We start from the raw sequence: 20,000 nt of genomic DNA, 5'->3' as shown, positions 1-20,000 counted from the left end.
TATTGACAGAGAGCAGGGGACCGACACACACACACACACACACACACACACACACACACACACACACACACACACACACACACACACACGCACACACACACACACACACACACACACACACGGCACACACACACACACACACACACACGCAACACACAACACACACACACACACACACACAGCACACACCACGCACACACACACACACACACACACACACACACACACACACACACACACACACACACACAGACACACACACAGACACAGACACACAGACACAGACACACAGACACACACACAGACACACACACACACACACACAGACACACACAGACACAGACACACAGACACAGACACACACGCGCTACACACGCAGCGCGCACACACGCTATTACCCGCCCGCACACATACACACACAGACACAGCGCACACACACACACACACACACACACACACAGACACACACACACACACACACAGACACACAGACACACAGACACACAGACACACACACACACACACACAGACACACAGACACACAGACACACACACAGGTGCGGATGGAGTAAACTGTCTGTAGTTTTGTTAAAGTCGCAGAGAGTCACGGTTGGTTACAGTTTTTAAAAATTGATCCAGACAGCGTTTGCTGCGATATGATATTAATGGCGAGCTGATATTAATGGCGATATGATATTAATGGCGAGCTGATATTAATGGCGATATGATATTAATGGCGAGCTGATATTAATGGCGATATGATATTAATGGCAAGGCAGCTTTATTTGTATAGCACATTTCAGCAACAGGGCAATTCAAAGTGCTTTACATAAAACATTGAAGAGCAGTAAGAAAACAATTAAAAACAATTTAAAAACATTAATAAACAAATTAAAAACATTAAAAGACTAGAATAAAATTGATAGTGCAGTATAACAATAAAAGTTACAGTGCAGTATAAGAAATTAAAGTTAATAAAATCGATTATTTAAAGAAAAGCAACTATGGCGATATGATATTAATGGCGATATGATATTAATGGCGATATGATATTAATGGCGAGCTGATATTAATGGCGAGCTGATATTAATGGCGAGCTGAAAGCGGTCGCGGTGCTGTTGACGTTACACTTCCTCTTAGACAAGCGGGCACAACGGTGGTTTTCTCTGCCCTGGTGACTGACTGACAGGCTGAGATTGTAAAGCAAGGCACTTTTAATAAGGTTACTCTGAGTGAGCAGTTTTACCAGAATTTTTTTAAATTTTGATAACTGTTTTGATTCACAATTAAGGTGGAAAATAAAAGCTTTTGTGTTTTAATGTATTTTTGTTGATGTTGAAATGGATTTTAAAACATACGGTATCGAAAAAAGTATCGTTAGGAACCGGCATCGAAACTGAGGTATCGAAATCGGCACCGGATGGAAAGATTTTGAACGATAACCAGCCCTACGTATGAATGATGAAATATGAAATATTATGACTAAACGTCCTGTCAACAAATCAAATGAACTTTTGACACGGTGACGCTTATGTTTCGATAGTAGCGTGCTATTAACCTGACTCCTCCAGATGGATCGCTTCGCATTAGCTCGGCATATCCATCTGGGATCTTTCCGTTGGAGAACTTTAGGGAAGGGGCGAAAATCCTGGTTATCTGATTGGATAAACCATCTGTCTATCACCTATGTTGTTGATAGACAGGCCAAATCAACCAATCAGATCAACGAAGCGTATGAAAATACAACCACGAGCCAGGCTACCCCCGCTGCTGCTGCAGGCAGAGCATAGCTCGTTAGCTCAGCAAGCTAGCAGCATGTCGGTAAAGGAGATTTGCCGTTTGTGTAACGAGAATTTAGGAATAAAAGGCCCCATTTCAGGTTCCCGGTCCATATTCCAAAAGAAGGATCCAAGAGGAAAAAGCATTAGCGAGCGGCTAACAGAATTAGGGCTACAACTGTCTGAAAATCCTGGTCAGCTGATTGGATAAACCATCTGTCTATCACCACCTAAACCCGCCTCAAAACCAACGCTGATTGGTCGGTCGTTTGGTGAACGGCTCCAAATGTTCTCTTATCTCAAGATGCCAGACTGATCTGGGAGTGGAGAACTGGAGCTCGCCAGATCAGGACGCTCTCACCAGGCTAGCGCGCTGTTGCCTAGTATCTGCAAGAGGACTTACAAGTCACTTCAGAGGTATTGTCAAGTCACAAGAACAATGTTTTTGGATTTAAAGGTATTTTTTTCTCGATAGGGGTAACACAATATATGAGATAAAATGCCAAATATATCAGCACTCGGCTTCGGCCACCGCGGTCACTACCTTTTACTCGAGGGTACGCTAAGTCTCAATGCTTAATTCAGATTTTTTTTGCTCAGGTCTGATTTTTGGTTTGGCTGTCCTATATCAGATTCCAGTGGGAACTGTAGTGTGGTTTCGAAATGACCCGCATGCACAAGCCACATGCCACATGCCATAAAAGCTTTAAATCAGTCAGAATAAGCTAGTCGTCCAGCTAGCCTGATCATACACAAGGGTGTCTAGTGTATTGTAGTGTGTGATGTATATTTGTCATGTCTTGTCTGTCGGTGTCTGATGCAAGGAGTATTTGTTTGTATCATATGTCTGATGTCTATAATAAAGTTATCTACTACTACTACTAAAAAAGACCAATAACAATGACATCAGACGCAGCACGCTGTCGCACTCAAGTTAGGGAGGTTATGGAGGAATTCAGCATTTTATTTTCAACATGTTTGTGTAATGGCAGCCGTAACATTAATGAGCATAACACTAATGAGGTCTAACACCTCCCTCTCCCTCCATTGACTTGCTCCATCACTGTTCTCCAGTCAAGTTTTTTAATGTTACTGTCTGTGTCTACGGCTAACTCCCACAGGAGCCTAAGAGGGACAAATGTTGATGTAGATTGATGTAAAAGTCGCATCAAATCCGCCCATTGAAAAGCATATGGAAGTGGTCTAAAAATCAGACCTGGGTCTGATTCAGGACCACATAGGGAAGTGATCTAAAAATCAGACCTGGGTCTGAGTCAGGACCACATATGGAAGTGGTCTAAAAATCAGACCTGGGTCTGATTCAGGACCACATATGGAAGTGATCTAAAAATCAGACCTGGGTCTGATTCAGGACCACATATGGAAGTGGTCTAAAAATCAGACCTGGGTCTGATTCAGGACCACATATGGAAGTGGTCTAAAAATCAGACCTGGGTCTGATTCAGGACCACATATGGAAGTGGTCTAAAAATCAGACCTGGGTCTGATTCAGGACCACATATGGAAGTGGTCTAAAAATCAGACCTGGGTCTGATTCAGGACCACATATGGAAGTGGTCTAAAAATCAGACCTGGGTCTGATTCAGGACCACATATGGAAGTGGTCTAAAAATCAGACCTGGGTCTGATTCAGGACAACATATGGAAGTGATCTAAAAATCAGACCTGGGTCTGATTCAGGACCACATATGGAAGTGGTCTAAAAAAAATCAGACCTGAGTCTGATTCAGAACCACATATGGAAGTGATCTAAAAATCAGACCTGGGTCTGATTCAGGACCACATATGGAAGTGGTCTAAAAAAAATCAGACCTGGGTCTGATTCAGGACCACATATGGAAGTGGTCTAAAAAAAATCAGACCTGGGTCTGATTCAGGACCACATATGGAAGTGGTCTAAAAATCAGACCTGGGTCTGAGTCAGGACCACATATGGAAGTGGTCTAAAAATCAGACCTGGGTCTGAGTCAGGACCACATAATGGAAGTGGTCTAAAAATCAGACCTGGGTCTGATTCAGGACCACATATGGAAGTGGTCTAAAAATCAGACCTGGGTCTGATTCAAGACCACATATGGAAGTGGTCTAAAAATCAGACCTGGGTCTGATTCAGGACCACATATGGAAGTGGTCTAAAAATCAGACCTTGGTCTGATTCAGGACCACATATGGAAGTGGTCTAAAAATCAGACCTGGGTCTGATTCAGGACCACATATGGAAGTGGTCTAAAAATCAGACCTGGGTCTGATTCAGGACCACATATGGAAGTGGTATAAAAATCAGACCTGGGTCTGATTCAGGACCACATATGGAAGTGGTCTAAAAATCAGACCTTGGTCTGATTCAGGACCACATATGGAAGTGATCTAAAAATCAGACCTGGGTCTGATTCAGGACCACATATGGAAGTGGTCTAAAAATCAGACCTGGGTCTGATTCAGGACCACATATGGAAGTGGTCTAAAAAAAATCAGACCTGAGTCTGATTCAGAACCACATATGGAAGTGATCTAAAAATCAGACCTGGGTCTGATTCAGGACCACATATGGAAGTGGTCTAAAAATCAGACCTGGGTCTGAGTCAGGACCACATATGGAAGTGGTCTAAAAATCAGACCTTGGTCTGATTCAGGACCACATATGGAAGTGGTCTAAAAATCAGACCTGGGTCTGAGTCAGGACCACATATGGAAGTGGTCTAAAAATCAGACCTGGGTCTGATTCAAGACCACATATGGAAGTGGTCTAAAAATCAGACCTGGGTCTGATTCAGGACCACATATGGAAGTGGTCTAAAAATCAGACCTTGGTCTGATTCAGGACCACATATGGAAGTGGTCTAAAAATCAGACCTTGGTCTGATTCAGGACCACATATGGAAGTGATCTAAAAATCAGACCTGGGTCTGATTCAGGACCACATATGGAAGTGGTCTAAAAATCAGACCTTGGTCTGATTCAGGACCACATATGGAAGTGATCTAAAAATCAGACCTGGGTCTGATTCAGGACCACATATGGAAGTGGTCTAAAAATCAGACCTGGGTCTGATTCAGGACCACATATGGAAGTGATCTAAAAATCAGACCTGGGTCTGATTCAGGACCACATATGGAAGTGGTCTAAAAATCAGACCTGGGTCTGATTCAGGACCACATATGGAAGTGATCTAAAAATCAGACCTGGGTCTGATTCAGGACCACATATGGAAGTGGTCTAAAAATCAGACCTGGGTCTGATTCAGGACCACATATGGAAGTGATCTAAAAATCAGACCTGGGTCTGATTCAGGACCACATATGGAAGTGGTCTAAAAATCCGACCTGGGCAAGATTTGAGTGTTCACACTACTTCTGAAGAAGTCTGACCTGGTCACTTGACCCCCCCCCCCAAAAAAAAAAATCTGATTTGGGCCACTTTTGCCTGCAATCTGAACGTAGCCTAAATATCATCTCGTGGGCCGCCAGTTGAATAGCCCTGCCTTAGGCCCTCAATAGCGGGTATGATTGATGATGAGATCTGGAGCAGTAACACAAACTTACAAACACAAATCTAAACAGCCAATGGGAGGAGATTATCGGGAGAAGCAGTAGCGGAGATAGCGTGGGTGCTTGGGTGCGGCTGCCCCAGGGCCCCGTGCCAATTAGGGGCCCCTCAAACGCAGCCGATCTTGCGTCACTTGACGAGAACAGGGGCCCTCGCCAAGTGACATATGCATATTGTTAGCTGAAAGAAGCTTTTTACTGCATATGATCTGCTAATAATCCAGTTCTTCTTATCAAATGTAATAAAACAATAATAGAAATGATGAATGAGCTAGCGCTAGCATGCTAATGGTTTGTATGCATGTGGAAGCACCAGAGACACACAAAAAAAACACTCCCAAATCCCCAAAAAAGTGATTTTGTTTTTCTTCGTAATATGGACACTTTAACAGCGGTGATGTTGTCGATCCCGGTCAGGTACAACAGTCTGTCGGAGCCCCTGCAGAGCCGGAGGGAGACCCTGGAGGCCTGGCAGGTTCTGTTCCAGTTTTACAGAGACCTGGAGGAGGAGGTGGCCTGGATCAGCGACAGACTGCCCTCCGTCACGGCTAAAGACTGGGGGAGCTCGCTGAGCAGCGCCCAGCAGCTGCTCCACAAACACCAGGTACTCAAACACACAATACTGCACTGAGAATATCATTTTTTTAAAGGGTAACTTCTGTATTTTTTAACCTGGACTCTATTTTCCCATGTTATTGTGTCTAAGTGACTGATGGGAGCAACTATCGTTGAAATATGTCCAGTAGTATTAAGCAAGAAACAAACTGTTATGTAACCCTACAGGACGAATGTTCAGCGTCAGTCAGCATCCACTAAAAGTTCTGTTTTTGCCGCTGACAGACTCAGATTATTATTCTAAGTGTGTGACAACATTATGGGATGGATCCCTACAGAGATAGACCTTTTAGTTAAAGAGTAAGATCCTTTTAGTTTAACATGAAACAGCCCCGAAATCACCATCACCAAACTCCACCAGACTCCATGTAAATAATCAGGACTTTTATCATCGTAAAACACACTTCATTCAAAGTGGACAGAAACTAAATAAAACTACCAAAAAACGTCTTGGTTCATCTTTCCACTGTTCCAACAACCACCGCTCTGGTTTGGTTGAAATAAACCCTTAATTCACCCATTTACATGTGGAGATATGCTGGCTCTATACACTCTAAAAGTCCTGATTATTTACATGGAGTCTGGTGGAGATATGCTGGCTCTATACACGCTAAAAGTCCTGATTATTTACATGGAGTCTGGTGGAGATATGCTGGCTCTATACACGCTAAAAGTCCTGATTATTTACATGGAGTCTGGTGGAGATATGCTGGCTCTATACACACTAAAAGTCCTGATTATTTACATGGAGTCTGGTGGAGATATGATGGCTCTATACACGCTAAAAGTCCTGATTATTTACATGGAGTCTGGTGGAGATATGCTGGCTCTATACACGCTAAAAGTCCTGATTACTTATATGGAGTCTGGTGGAGATATGCTGGCTCTATACACGCTAAAAGTCCTGATTATTTACATGGAGTCTGGTGGAGATATGCTGGCTCTATACACGCTAAAAGTCCTGATTATTTACATGGAGTCTGGTGGAGATATGCTGGCTCTATACACACTAAAAGTCCTGATTATTTACATGGAGTCTGGTGGAGATATGATGGCTCTATACACGCTAAAGTCCTGATTATTTACATGGAGTCTGGTGGAGATATGCTGGCTCTATACACGCTAAAAGTCCTGATTATTTACATGGAGTCTGGTGGAGATATGCTGGCTCTATACACGCTAAAAGTCCTGATTATTTACATGGTGTCTGGTGGAGATATGCTGGCTCTATACACGCTAAAAGTCCTGATTATTTACATGGAGTCTGGTGGAGATATGCTGGCTCTATACACGCTAAAAGTCCTGATTATTTACATAGAGTCTGGTGGAGATATGCTGGCTCTATACACGCTAAAAGTCCTGATTATTTACATGGAGTCTGGTGGAGATATGCTGGCTCTATACACGCTAAAAGTCCTGATTATTTACATGGTGTCTGGTGGAGTTTGGTGATGGTGATTTCGGGGCTGTTTCATGTTAAACTAAAAGGATCTTACTCTTTAACTAAAAGGTCTATCTCTGTAGGGATCCATCCCATAATGTTGTCACACACTTAGAATAATTGAAGGGGCGCAATTGCACATTAACGTTACATTGCAGCATGCTTAATACTGGACCAATTTAAAAAACAGTCACTTAGACACCCAAAAAATGGACAAAATAGGGTCCAGGTTAAAAAATACCAAAGTTGCCCTTTAATTAAATGGATGAATCCTTCCCCAAAATGCCCAATTAAAAGCCTTTCTAAGTAGCTGAGGTTTAACTTTGTGCTGGTTTTAATGTTTGTAATTTGTTTTCAGGCTATGATGCACGAGATCTTAAGCCGCGCCCCATTGGTCCAGGCAGTTCAGGAGGCGGGGCATAGTCTGGTGAGGAGCCCTCCCTCCTTAATAAAACTCTGTGTACTGTTAAATCTGTGTTGGTTATAGTAAAGAGTTAAATAACCATGTGCATAAGACATTTTTCTGCTTGTTTGTTTGTTTGCTGTATTGCTTGTTGTACTTTTTATTTTTTGTAGAGATATTATGACGTTTTAGTTAGTGCCGTCAAACGATTAAAATATTTAATCGCGATTAATCACATTAATGTCATAGTTAACTCGCAATTAATTGCAATTAATCACACATTTTTATCTATTCTAAATGTCCCTGGATTTCTTTTTGTCCCATTATTTATTTATAGACACAGACCAGCAATAATATAGAGAAGCACTTTAGTGGAGAATTAGTTAGGCCTACTGTAATTCACACAGAGTTCTCGCATTCATTCACTCACACACACTCTCCAATCTTTCACACATGAATAGCCTACCCGCACGCACATAAACACACACCCAATCATTAACGTTACTGTTCTGACATAGACCTACTTTGATTATTAAACAAACAGATATACACATGACACGGATGCACAATAAATTACCTGCAGTGCTCCAGCACAGCCTCGAGCTTCTTCACCGCCATCCACCCGAAACGTACCGTTAGCCTGCTACTCTTTGGCCGGCTCGCGAGCCCAAACCAGTGTGTGCAGCGTGCATGTTGTTTAGTTTCCGGTCTAGCTAGATCCGGTGTAGTGTTGTAGTTTTTCTAACATTACTAGTTGTTGCAATAGCATGGGAAAAAAACTACAAAGTTTGCTGGGCCAAAAAGAACGTTTCTCTTTTAGTGTATTTCTTTCGCTGAATAAGCCTTTTTAGGCTTCTCTCCTCTCCTGCACCGTTATTGCTTGTTGCTCGTTTCTATTGTATGTCATTCTATATCTTTCTGCAAATACTTGATGATGTCGTCCCCTCGCAGGTCAGAGGTCGCCATTTTGCGTCTCACGACATCCGGGAGCGTCTGGAGGAGCTGAAGAGTCTCCGCGAGACGCTGATGACGGAGGCGGAGAGGAAGGGGAAACTCCTGCAGGAGGCGCTCAGCATCCACTCCTTCCTCAGCGAGGTACAGAAGACACAAAGAGAGTTTACTCGTGCACGCCGCGGAGTAAGGTCTGGCTAGTGTCCTATATCTAGAGGATTTGAGTTGGCCCCTCTCTCTAAATACAGGGCACTAGGTCTGGCTACACCACAGATGCATTCTGGGATAAAGGGGGGGGGGAAAAACTGCTCTGGGTGGTTTGCATTTCTTTAAAATAATGTTTTTCAGTTCCAAGGCTGTAGTTACTCTTCTACTGTCTTTATTTTCTCCAAGTTTGTCTCTTTTTTTTCAAAGTTTTTGTCGTTAGTTTTGACCTATTCTTGCCTTTCCTCGTTACTTTTTTCCTACTGGTTTCTTTTTCAAAGTTTCTTTTCAGCTTTTATCGAAGTTTGTTGCTTATTTGAATTTTTTTGTCACTTTTGTCGCCCTAGTGTTGACTTCCTTCTTTCTACTGTGTCTCTTTTTTCTAATTTTTTGTGACTATTTTCGACCTATATTCTTGCCTTCCTTCCTTCTTTCTACCGTCTTTTTCCAGGTTTTTGTCTCCTTTTTCCATCATCATCTAAATGTTTTCCAGGTCCAAGGCTGATGTTTAGTAAATCTATCTCTGACATCGCTCCTAGCTGTAGATAGGTGGGGTCTCCTCTAGCTGTAGATAGGTGGGGTCTCCTCTAGCTGTAGATAGGTGGGGTCTCCTCTAGCTGTAGATAGGTGGGGTCTCCTCTAGCTGTAGATAGGTGGGGTCTCCTCTAGCTGGAGATAGGTGGGGTCTCCTCTAGCTGGAGATAGGTGGGGTCTACCCTAGCTGTAGATAGGTGGGGTCTACCCTAGCTGTAGATAGGTGGGGTCTCCTCTAGCTGTAGATAGGTGGGGTCTACCCTAGCTGGAGATAGGTGGGGTCTCCTCTAGCTGTAGATAGGTGGGGTCTACCCTAGCTGTAGATAGGTGGGGTCTCCTCTAGCTGGAGATAGGTGGGGTCTACCCTAGCTGGAGATAGGTGGGGTCTCCCCTAGCTGTAGATAGGTGGGGTCTCCTCTAGCTGTAGATAGGTGGGCCAACGCATTGTTTGTGCATGCATCGTTTTAGTCCGGTGCAACACCATCAGCGCCGCTGCTAGTTAGCTTAGCGTAGTGAATGGAATCCTATGTTGCCGGTTAGCATGTTGTGAGTAAAAGTGAGCCAACAAAAGACAAAAAAACAACCTAATTACTTGCACTGGGACAAAAAAATGCATTGGCCCACCTATCTACAGCCAGGGTAGACCGTGATAAGAACTATTTCAACAAACGGTGGCGCATTCCTTTAAGAAAAACTGTTCAAAGGGGGAACATTATTGAAAAAATCTTGAGAAATACTGGTTTAAACCAGTCACAATCACCTTGGGCGGAGCTAAGCTCCACAGCAATCCCACCAATCAGTCCCAAAACCTCCCAGTTAGAGAGGAAATGACCTCAACTTATTCTTATTAAATCTTTACAATCATTTAGGGATCGGGGGGGGGGGGAATCGATATTTTCCGTGGTAATACTGTATCGATACACAGAAGCCATGTATGGATCTGTTATTATATATGTATGTGTTGGTCAGTCTGTATGCTTGACTATCTGATTTTGCAGCAATACAGTTGAAGTGAGATGAACAAACAGAGAAATGCTAAAACAGATGTTGACAAAGTTTCCTTTTGGGGAAATTATTTGAAGTTGGGAAAAATTAGAAGTTGGAAAAAAGGTAATAGGCTATATTGCAATATATCGCAGAATATATAATATAATATATCTCTCTGATAGAAGGAGAGAGGATGAGAAAAATGGTAATTGTAGCCTATTGTGTGTTGTGTGTGTGTTTGTGCGTGTTTGTGTGTGCGCGTGTTTGTGTGTGTGTCTCCCTCTGTGTGTGTGTCTTTGTGTGTGTGCGTTTGTGTGTCTGTGTGTGTGTGTGTCTCTGTCTGTCTGTGTGTGTGTGTGTCTCTGTGTGTGTGTGTGTCTCCCTCTGTGTGTGTGTGTGTCTTTGTTTGTGTCTCTCTGTCTGTGTGTGTGTGTTTGTGTGTCTCCCTCTGTGTGTGTGTATTTGTGTCTCTGTGTGTGTGTGTGTGTGTGTGTGTGTGTATATGTGTGTCTATGTCTCTGTGTGTGTGTGTGTCTCTGTGTGTGTGTGTGTGTGTGCGTGTGTGTGTGTGCGCGCGTGTGTCTCTCTGTGTGTGTGTGTGTGTGTGTGTGTGTGTGTGTGTGTGTGTGTGTGTCTCCCTCTGTGTGTGTAGGTGTCAGAGCTGGAGCTGTGGTCTGAGGACCATCAGGCTGGTCTGGAGTCCCAGGACTGTGGGCGTAGCGAAGAGACTACAGAGGCTCTGCTGCGGAGGCTGGACTCTGTGGACGGAGAGCTGGACAACCAGAGGAGGACGCTGGAGAGACTGCAGGAGACCGGAGCCTCCCTGCAGCATCTCGGACACCCAAACAGGTCAGAATCCCAATCCGAATCAGCTTCATTTACCAGGTATGAGGATACATACGAGGAATTTTGCTTTGGATTATACAATTTGATTTGATTTATTTTGGATTTGACAAACAACATAATCCAAAGGATGAATTAATGAATGAATGACATTTTTTTATTGGTCGTAACCAAAGGGTTAGGGTCAGAAACTTCAGCTTATATAAGGCCCCCCCTCCCCCTTGTCACATTTTTAAAATGACAAACTCATTTTCAAGGTGATAAAATCAACGAGACAAAAAAGATAAAAGAAATTTTACGAAAAGAAAAAAACATAAAAGAAAATCAAAACATGCCTACATCTACCTACATACATACATACATACCCACAGACATACACACACACCTACATATACCCATTAAGGGTCTGTGCTTATATACATTGCAATTTCCACCTTAAGGTAAACAATATCATAATTAATGTAGAAACCAATAAGGAAACTCAAAGGCACTCTCTTTTAGAAAAATACTAAGCCTTATATATCATAATTAATGATGACAACCATAATGGTAATGATGTAATCAACATCCACATGATTATCCACCTTCGCACGCAATAATATTACTCAATTTCTATACTTATCCAGTATCATATCTTTGAACCCTTTTTTAAATTTCAAAACATTCCCGATATGTTTTAATTCACTTGGCAATGCGCCACAGAAAGAAATGATAGCATGTTTAAAGTGTAAACACTTACTTCCAACGTGGTCCTTGGTGTTAAAACATGCAACACATAAGGAAGACCTATTTCAGGTCAAAGACAATAACATATAACACAGATCATCCAAGGTTCAAAAGCATTCTAAAGTCAGAGAATCATAATAACCTGTCTACTCTAATTAAAAAATATTGGCTACTCTATTCCATGGAAAAAGCCTTGACCTTGTGTCTAAAAGCCCCTCTGGTATTTACAATTTTGGGGGAAAGCGGCAAATGCTCAATGTGCAAAGTGTGCAGGAGTAAATTATTTTTATGATAAATTATTATTATTTAATTATGGAGCTATAGTGCAAAGGATGCTGGAATAAATAAGTATGATGTTATGATGTACTGTAAGTATTACAATATGAACAGTATGAACAGCTCTGAAATAGAGAATGATGAATAAAGGTGAACAGACTGACCACAGGGTTACCTGTTAACACCACGGCTGTGTGGGGTACACTAGTTGTGCACACGCTGCCCGAAACGTCGCAATGTTTTGTGGCAATGAATTCAAATCAAATCGGAGTGCTGTCCTAGTGGCTTTACTTATGATTATTCACTTTTAGGATCCAGCGCCCAGCCTTCAAAGCTTTCTTAGTATCTACGTGAGTTGAGTGAGTGTGTGTGTGTGTGTCTAGTTAACATTAGTAATTAAACCTAAACAGATAATGGAAGTCCAAACTGCCTGTGAGCTTCTCCTGTACTATACGGTAATTCCTCTACTGTGTGACAGTAAGTCTCGTGGTTATGACCCAATCGTTAGCCTATTGTTATAAAAGCGTCTGCTACGGAGCCATAACGTGAGCTACAAGGTAATGGAGCCTTTTATACATTGTCGTGTTTCTTTAGAAATAAACAACGGACAAATAGAGTCTTTAAACGCTTCAGATGTAAAGTTATTCTCTGTCAAAGTGACGTCAGAATGAATGGGAGTCAATGGGATGCTAACGGGAGGTGATGGCTCGGTAGCATCAAAGTGGCGTCATAGGAGGTTTGAGTTCTGAAGCGAAGCTTACTCCCCCCCTTGGTATCAGGGAGATTCTGGCTTCACATTTGAACAGCAGGAGGAAGGGGAGACACAGCGGCCATATTTATATACAGTCTGTGGTTGAAACACCTGTAGATTGTGACATATGCCTCATTACGGTTGTTTTTATTCCTAGAAATCTCAACAATGCGTTGTTTTTTTGTATTTGACAAGTTCAAAAACACCAAATAAAGTTGTGTTTCGTGTCTGTGTCTCAGCCACCTGGTCAGCGAGTCCCTCCCAGGAGTCCTCGAACGCTTCGAGACTCTCCTCCGACTGTCCGCCGCTCGCCGCGCGGCTCTGGAGGACCAGCTCCGCCTCTACGTGTTTGAGAGAGAAGCCAAAGAACTACAAACATGGCTGACTGCCAAGAAGGCTGTGGCCGAGTCGAAGGACTGCGGACAAGATCTGGAGGATGTCGAGGTGAGTCGCACAAAACGTCAGCTTCATCTTGTTGACTTATTCTTTAAACACAGGTTCTGATTCTGGATTAGAAGAGTCAAAGTCCAGTTCAGACCAAAAGATTTGCGACGAGACAAAACAGATAGGTGGGGTCTCCTCTAGCTGTAGATAGGTGGGGTCTCCCCTAGCTGTAGATAGGTGGGGTCTCCTCTAGCTGTAGATAGGTGGGGTCTCCTCTAGCTGTAGATAGGTGGGGTCTCTCCTAGCTGTAGATAGGTGGGGTCTCCCCTAGCTGTAGATAGGTGGGGTCTCCCCTAGCTGTAGATAGGTGGGGTCTCCTCTAGCTGTAGATAGGTGGGGTCTCCTCTAGCTGGAGATAGGTGGGGTCTCCTCTAGCTGGAGATAGGTGGGGTCTCCTCTAGCTGGAGATAGGTGGGGTCTCCCTCTAGCTGGGAGATAGGGGTCTCCCCTAGCTGGAGATAGGTGGGTCGTCCCCCAGCTGGAGATAGGTGGGGTTTCCTCTAGCTGGAGATAGGTGGGGTCTCCTCTAGCTGTAGATAGGTGGGTCTCTCCCTAGCTGTAGATAGGTGGGGTCTCCTCTAGCTGTAGATAGGTGGGGTCTCTCCTAGCTGGAGATAGGTGGGGTCTCCTCTAGCTGTAGATAGGTGGGGTCTCTCCTAGCTGTAGATAGGTGGGGTCTCCTCTAGCTGTAGATAGGTGGGGTCTCTCCTAGCTGTAGATAGGTGGGGTCTCCTCTAGCTGTAGATAGGTGGGGTCTCCCCTAGCTGGAGATAGGTGGGGTCTCCCCTAGCTGGAGATAGGTGGGGTCTCCTCTAGCTGGAGATAACTGGGGTCCATTCCTGTCTTGTTCCTCACGACGTCTCCACCTGCAGGTCCTCCAGAAGAAGTTGGAGGTTCTGGTGTCGGAGATGTCCAGTCTGGGTCGCAGCCGGCTGACCTCGGTGCAGCAGCTGGGCCGAGGGCTGCAGCGGGACGGCCCGGCCCGGAGGAGGGACGATGCCCTCAGCCGGCTGTGGGACGAACTCAACAGCAGCATCCGGACCAGAGAACAGGTACGACGGAGGATCTGGTACACGTGCTGCTTGTGGATGTGAGGGGAAAGAGGTGGGGAGGGTAACCTACAAAAAGCTACCTTCAGGCACGTCTTCAAAGTTACTTCAGAGGTATTGTTAAGTCACAATAACTATGTTTTTGGATTTAAAAGTATTTATTTCTTGATAAAAGTAACAAAATATGAGATAAAATGCCACAACATATCAGGTATATACAGAAATACGATGTCCTGGAGCGTTTTCCACCATCTGGAATTATTATTCACCTCTACCTTTACTCTGATTGGCTGTCGCTTTCTCGCATCGCTCAGCATTTGCATAAACTAGACTTCTTGTCTATTTTGGCCCCGCCTTGCTCGTGGGCAGCGGCGAGCTCGTGGCTTGTCGCTGGCCGACTGCCACTCCCACTGAAAATGAATGGTAGCCTGTCGCTTTGTCTCGGTCTCGGTCTTGTAGCTAGTGTGACTGTAGGGTAAGACGTCCGGTACGCTCGCCGTTACCGACCTGTCGAGCGCCAGTGTGATGTCATGGGAGCGCCGTAACTGTTTATACCTGCGCGTGGTGGTCGCGACACTAGTTGCAGTATTCTCCTAAACAGAGGTGGCGCTAATGAGCAAAGGCGACCGACCTTGCTATTTGTACAGACTAGAAGAAGTAGAAGAAAAAGGTAAACAACGGCAGAACTGCAGTTTGATAACGTTCCCATGGCAACAGGGGGAAATGGCTGCTCTTGTGTGAAGTAATGCGATCGTATAATCGCGTTTTTCTGGAGGGACTGATAAAATAACTCCTCTTAACCCAGTCAGGTTACCAGAGGGACCTGCAGTCACTCCGAGAGTCCTGGCATCACTTTGCTCTCGAACTCGTCCAGGCTTCCTGTTTCCGCTTTGTCGCACAGCGCTGAAAAAAATAGAGTAAAATTCTGGCGCGCCAGCGCGATCTACGTCATTTTGACGTCGACTGTAAAGAGGCCTTAAAGTGCCCATATTATGAAAATATCACTTTTTCTGGTGATTTGGGGTGTTCTTTTGTGTCTCTGGTGCTTCCACACACATACAAACTTTGAAAAAAATCCATCCATGGTGTTCTGAGTGAGATCTGGTTTCTGAATGTGTCCTGCCTTCAGTCTCCTGGTGAGCTGTTCAAAATCGGCTCGGACTGTGATGTCACAGTCCGAAATGAGCTGGCTAACCACAACCGTTAGCTCGTAGCGTTAGCATGCTAACGCTAATGCTAACATGCTACGTCGTTCTCAATAGCAAAGCACTGTTACAACACACACAAGTTCACCATAATCTACAAAAGAACTACTTCCATGTGCGCCCTCATTTAGAAGTCTCCCAGCTAATCCTGCCTTGTAACTGACTGAAGTTGGAGAAACAGGCTTTCTTTTACTGTCTCTAGAGTTAGCTAGCTGACATGCTCTACATCTGAGCTACTGAGCATCTGCGAGTGCAATCAAAGATAGTACAGAAGAAGAAGAAAAGAGGTCTCACTCTGTAGCTAAAACAGAAACCAGGTGAAAAGAGGATCTGCAGCAGTGAGAGAGAGCTGTGCAGTACAACAACAATATGGTGTTTTTTGAAAATTAAACCATGTAAACCTATTCTGGTACAACCTTAAAATACAGTTATGAACCTGAAAATGAGCAGAATATGGGCGCTTTAAGGCTGCGTTCAGGCCAAAACTTCAGCACTACACTCCATCCCTCCCGAACTCTCCTATCCTCCTCTTCCTCACTGCTTTCCACTCCTTCTGCCTGCCTGTCCCCAATGGGGTTTAGAGCCTTCAGCCATTTTGGTCCTCACCTTTGGAACTCTCTCCTGCTATCCATCCGTACCATAAAGTCTCTACCCACATTTAAAACCTCCCTCAAAACCCACCTTTTCCGAAGGGCCTACCCCACCTGATACACTCTCCATCAAGATAATGGACTGATTGCTTGATTTAGATTTTTCTCAGTGTTTTAAATGTTTGTTTTAATTATATTTGCCTTTTTTTAACTGTATTTTTGCTTGTTTTAACTGTAAGGTGACCTTGAGTGCTATGAAAGGCGCCCATAAATTAAATGAATTATTATTATTATTATTATTATTAAAACAAAGGAATCCGTCAATTTGGTGCAGGCTTGTGCGGCGGTGGGAGTGTCACATAAATGTCCCATTTGTGTTCTTTAACCCCCCAATGTAGACTTTATATTTCACAGTTGCTGTTTTGCATCAGATTGAAGAGAGAAAGAGAAGAGACGGAGGGACTGAGGGAACAGTCAGCTGTTCCCCAAACTCCCGGCCAGTTCAGAGCTTGTGTTTGGAGTTTTAAAACTGTCTCGTGGCAGAGATAGAGGCAGTGATGTTTCCCGTTTCCTGTACGGGACTCTCACACAGCGTGACACGGGGAGTTTCTCCAAAAGTTTAATCGGTCTCAACTAGGGCTGCAAATTACGAGGAAAATATGCGATAGGCAGCAACGTCGTTGAATATCGCGATAACGTTTATTATTGCGATGAGTGTACTCATTTCTGCTGCTTTCAGTTTTTTGCTAAAATACAACAAACTACTTGTTGAATTCAAAAACAAATGAAAGGAAATTATTTCTAATTCAATGTTCTATTGAACATTGAATTGAATATAAAAGGCAACACTTACAAACAGAATGACCGTTACATTTTTAAGTGCAGTTTTCTACTGATATGTTCTTTCAACTAACACAAGAAATCTCGAGAGTGTCTATCGCGATATGTCGCAGCCTTTTGCGATGTGTATATTGCGCCAGTTGATATTGCGACGGCAATAAAATAACAATATTGTCAGGGTTTCAGAGGATGTAGGACCCAAATGTAGAGACGGACAGGCAGTGTGAGCTTAGAGGATTTAATAAACAAAATAATAAAGTCCATACCAACAAAAGATGTCCCGAGAACAGAAGGCAAATCCAAAACAAGGACAAACGGCAAACAATAATCCGACAAGAGACAAAGACAGAACAGAGACTAAATACACAGGGTACTGAGAAAACAAGCAACAGGTGTCACAAGGGAGGGAAAACACAGGAAGTAAATCAGACAAGACGAGACATAAAACTAGAGACTTCAAAATAAAACAGGAAACAGAACATCCAGAAACATACAACCATGACAGATATATTGTGCAGCCCTAGTCCCAACACTTCGCCGCAGCCTTTAACACACTAACCCCCCCTTCAAAATGAATGCTATCCATTCAAAATGCATTTTTTCTGCCACACCGTCTTTTTATTTTATTTTTATTTAACCAGGAAAAGTCCCATTGAGTTACAGTAACTCTTCTTCCAGGGACTCCTGGCCAAGACAGGCGGCAACAAGTTCCAAAAATACATAAAAGACAGGACAATGGTTACATACTACACCACAAATCTCTATACACACACTATACATACTAGAACACAAACTAGACATTACACTTAACTTAAGCTAATGCAGACATACAACTTAAAGGGCACCTAGTTAAAAACAATGACACTGTTCAGTCAAAGTAGACTTTAAAAGGTTTTTAAAAGTATTGAAAGGTGGGAAGTGATTCTAGATTTAAGGTGTTTTTGTAACTCATTCCAGACATTTGGTGCATATGATGAAAAAGCTGTTTTACCATGGTAAAAAAAATACTATTAAGTACTCCATCAACAAGAACAGAACTTGCAAGTTCTGTTCTTGTTGATGGAGTACTTAATAGTATTTTTTTTTTTTTATGACCTTGTTCTATAAACACTATTATGGTAAGTAAGCACATTTGAAATGCAGAGGGGTAATTTACCCATTAGTGCTTTAGCAATAAAAATCAATAAATGGAATTTCCTTCCTTCTTGATTTATTTATGCATTTATTTGATTAGGACAATGCACATTAATGGACATTTCTGTAAATGCGCCAGTGTTAGCCAATTGGCTAATTTTCAACTGTAGTCCTAGTTTCCTAGCATGCATGTCTTTATGGTGGGAAGAAACCGGAAACGGGGTAGCCGACGCAGATTGTATGAATGCAACGTAACCGCGTGCCCCGTTTCCTCCAGAACCTGCAGTCAGCGAGGGAGGTTCACCAGTTTGATCACGACGTGGACGAGCTGAAGGGCTGGATGGCGGAGAAGGAGGCGGTGCTGGACTCGGAAGACCAGGACCACGACCACGACCACGACCTGCACTCCATCCAGACTCTGCTGAGGCAACACGAGGCGCTGGAGGTGGGAAAGTCATCCAAATATACCACTACAGAAAGTAAAAGCAGTGCTTGAGAAAATGTACGTGCTATCTGGGCAGAATTAAGTGCAATCTGAGAGGGATGCTTGTGTTGTGGGTCCTCGACTTTTTCTTCTGTGAGCGTAGGGGAAGGTGTGGTGTCTTTCGTAGCGATGACGTGATGATGTGTTGGAGAGGAAATCGGCTGACACCGTTCTTGATTATAAAAGTTTATTACATCAAAGAATTCAGCCTCAATTACGAGCCCTACAGAGCTCGGAGAGACGACAGACCAGACCTTCCAAAATGGTCGCTCTCTCTCTTGCTCTAAAAACCACAGGAACATATAAGTTAGCAAAGTAAAGGTAAAAGTCCATTGAAGGGGTACCTAAACTTACAGTCCCTTGAACCACCTCAGCCACCAATCACTGATCTCCACTCAAAACATCCCAGCAAAAATCCCTCCACTGAGAGGTAAATCATGACCCACTGCGCTGCTGTGCTCCCGATGACTCCGCACATTTGAGCTTTTATACAGACTTTAAACTTATAGGGCCAGATACCACAAAGGTAGGGGGGGTCTTGTGTGAGGTTTATCGGATGTTTATTTGAACGCATTGGATGAGATAATGTACGCTTATATTTCGAGCCCGACCCAAGTGTCTTTGCTAGTTTAAGACCGACCCAGTTGTCAGTTTCCCGTCTTACAGGGAGGTGTGTTCAGGTGCATTCTGGGCGTGCCGGTCTTACAGGGAGGTGTGTTCAGGTGCATTCTGGGCGTGCCGGTCTTACAGGAAGGTGTGTTCAGGTGCATTCTGGGCGTGCTGGTCTATTATTATTATTGTTTTTAAATTACATTTATATATCTGCATTTATATAAAAATCTCGAGACTTTCAAACATCAAGATGTCATTTATTAATATGTATTTGTGTCTAAACGACATATAAACATCTTTTCCTGTTCTATTTCCAGGCTAAATAGAATAGGAAAAGATGTTTATATGTCGTTTAGACACAAATACATATTAATAAATGACATCTTGATGTTTAAAAGTCTCGAGGTTTTGATATAAATGCAGATATATAAATTTAATTTAAAAAAAATATTGATTTTCAAATATTGCACCTGTCTATACAGAAGGAAATATTCTGGAGCCTATTTTGCCGTCGATACTGCCGACGTTGTCTTTGCTGTAATCAGATCAGAATATATTTACAGTACA

The 20,000-nt window shown here is 43.3% G+C and overlaps 1 protein-coding gene across 1 annotated transcript in view; it reads left to right on the top strand.

The window, feature by feature from the left end:
* sptbn5 (spectrin, beta, non-erythrocytic 5) overlaps positions 1-20,000 on the top strand; it is a 137,241-nt gene that overhangs the window by 98,116 nt on the left and 19,125 nt on the right. The window contains exons 56-62 of the mRNA XM_039785451.1: positions 5,762-5,948; positions 7,759-7,827; positions 8,755-8,898; positions 11,132-11,328; positions 13,315-13,519; positions 14,392-14,571; positions 18,615-18,816. Coding sequence (XP_039641385.1) covers positions 5,762-5,948; positions 7,759-7,827; positions 8,755-8,898; positions 11,132-11,328; positions 13,315-13,519; positions 14,392-14,571; positions 18,615-18,816 — 1,184 coding nt within the window. The remainder of the gene's footprint in view (positions 1-5,761; positions 5,949-7,758; positions 7,828-8,754; positions 8,899-11,131; positions 11,329-13,314; positions 13,520-14,391; positions 14,572-18,614; positions 18,817-20,000) is intronic.

The sequence above is a fragment of the Perca fluviatilis genome, chromosome 20 (genome assembly GCF_010015445.1).
Source record: "Perca fluviatilis chromosome 20, GENO_Pfluv_1.0, whole genome shotgun sequence".
NCBI lineage: Eukaryota > Metazoa > Chordata > Actinopteri > Perciformes > Percidae > Perca > Perca fluviatilis.
The sequence above is the reverse complement of the archived record's forward strand: the minus strand, read 5'-3'. Positions and strand labels throughout refer to the sequence as shown.